The 1,665-nt window shown below is 40.2% G+C and overlaps 1 protein-coding gene across 1 annotated transcript; it reads right to left on the reverse strand.

Annotated features, from left to right (window-relative positions):
* Nucleotides 1-4: 4 nt before the first annotated feature.
* On the reverse strand, nt 5-478 carry LOC108304541 (small nuclear ribonucleoprotein Sm D2-like). The gene has a single exon (XM_037738639.1). It carries the CDS (start codon nt 452-454, stop codon nt 101-103), a length of 354 nt encoding a protein of 117 aa, XP_037594567.1. The 5' UTR covers nt 455-478; the 3' UTR covers nt 5-100.
* Between the last annotated feature and the right edge of the window lie 1,187 nt (nt 479-1,665).

A 1,665-nucleotide genomic window follows, 5' to 3' on the forward strand; every position in this document is an offset into this window, starting at 1 on the left:
TAGAAAAAAAACACAGAGCTTTATTGTTCTCAACACCAGCGGCAGCGGTCTCTGTAGGACAGGGGAGTGAGCTCTGTTGACTGACAGGGATAGGTGGCTCCTACTTGGCGGCGATGAGCGGGTTCTGCAGGGCCACAATGACTGAGTCCCCGCGCAGGAACATCTTGGAGATGTAGCGGTCTTTGTTGACTGGCTTGGACTTCTTGCCCTTGCCGCTCTTGGGTACCTCAGTCCACATCTCCTTCATGTTCTCCAGCACCATGTTGCAGTGCCTATCGAAGGCCTTCACATGGCCTAGGAGTTTCTTATTGTTGCGGCAGTTGATAAGCAGTTGGGTGTTGTTGTTGATGGACTGAGTGAGCACAGAGAGTGGACCCGTGTTAAATTCCTCCTCCTCTTGCTTCTGCAGCTCCTCCGGGGTCATCTCACTCTTGGGCTTGTTGAGGAGGCTCATGTTGGTCACTAAGCGCTCGGTTCACTCCGGTTTCCCTGGACTTTGTTTTTTAATCCATTCAGCCACTCTATGTCTTTTGACTCAAGAGTTTATTCCATTTACATTCAATATATCCTTGACATTTGAAAGCCAATTAATACAGTTCAGCATATCAACAGAATAAAGAAGAAAAATCATATGCAACAGATCACTGGGACTTGCTTTTTAATTCATATATATCCTTTATATTTGAAGGATATTTTGGCTGGATATACTATTCTAGGATAAAAGTTTTTCAGCACTTTAAATATGTCATGCCACGCTCTCCTGGCCTGTAAAGTTTCCACTGAAAAGTCTGGTACTAGATGTATTGAAGCTCCATTGTATGTTGTTTCTTTTTCTCCTGGTGCTTTTAGGATCCTTTCTTTATCCTTGACCTTTGGGAATTTGATTATTAAATGCCTTAAGGTAGTCGTCTTTGGGTTAAATCTCCTTGATGTTCTATAACCTTCTTGTACTTGAATGCTGATATCTTTCTTTAGGTTTGGGAAGTTCTCTGTTATTATCCCTTTGAGTAAACTTTTTACCATTATCTTTTTCTCTACCTCCTCTTTAAGTCAAATAATCTTTGATTTTACCTTTTGAGGATGTTTTGTAGCTCTTGTAGGTATGTGTCATTCTTTTTTATTCTTTATTGTTTGTTTGTTTCCACTGACTGCGTATTTTCAAATAGCCTATCTTTGAGCTCACTAATTCTTTCTTCTGCTTGATCAATTCTACTATTACTAAGAGACTCATGCATTCTTCATAATGTCCATTGCATTTTTCAACTCTGGAATTTCTGCTTGGTTTTTAAAAATTATTTCAATCACTTTCTTAAATTTATGTGATAGAATTCTGAATTCCTTCTCTGTGTTATCTTAAATTTCTTTGAGTTTCCTCAGAACAGCTATTTCGAATTTTCTGTCTGAAAGGTCACATAACTCCATTTCTCCAGGATTGGTCCTTGGTGCCCTATTTAGTTCATTTGGTAAGGTTATGTTTTTCTCAATGGTCTTGATACTTGTGGCTATTCTTCAGTGTTTAGCTTAGGTGTTTTTTGCAGTCTGGGCTTGTTTGTGCCCCTCTTTCTTGGAAAGACTTTCCAGGCATTCAAGGGGACTTGGGCCCCAAGTGCAATAGCTCTGTGATTCTTGCTGACTTGTAGAGGTACCACTTTGGTGTTCTTCGAT

Source organism: Cebus imitator, unplaced genomic scaffold (genome assembly GCF_001604975.1).
Source record: "Cebus imitator isolate Cc_AM_T3 unplaced genomic scaffold, Cebus_imitator-1.0 Scaffold55, whole genome shotgun sequence".
Lineage (NCBI taxonomy): Eukaryota > Metazoa > Chordata > Mammalia > Primates > Cebidae > Cebus > Cebus imitator.

Coding starts and splice junctions, on each gene's coding strand:
- LOC108304541 (XM_037738639.1), bottom strand. CDS start 454: ATGAGCCTCCTCAACAAGCCCAAGAGTGAGATGACCCCGGAGGAGCTG.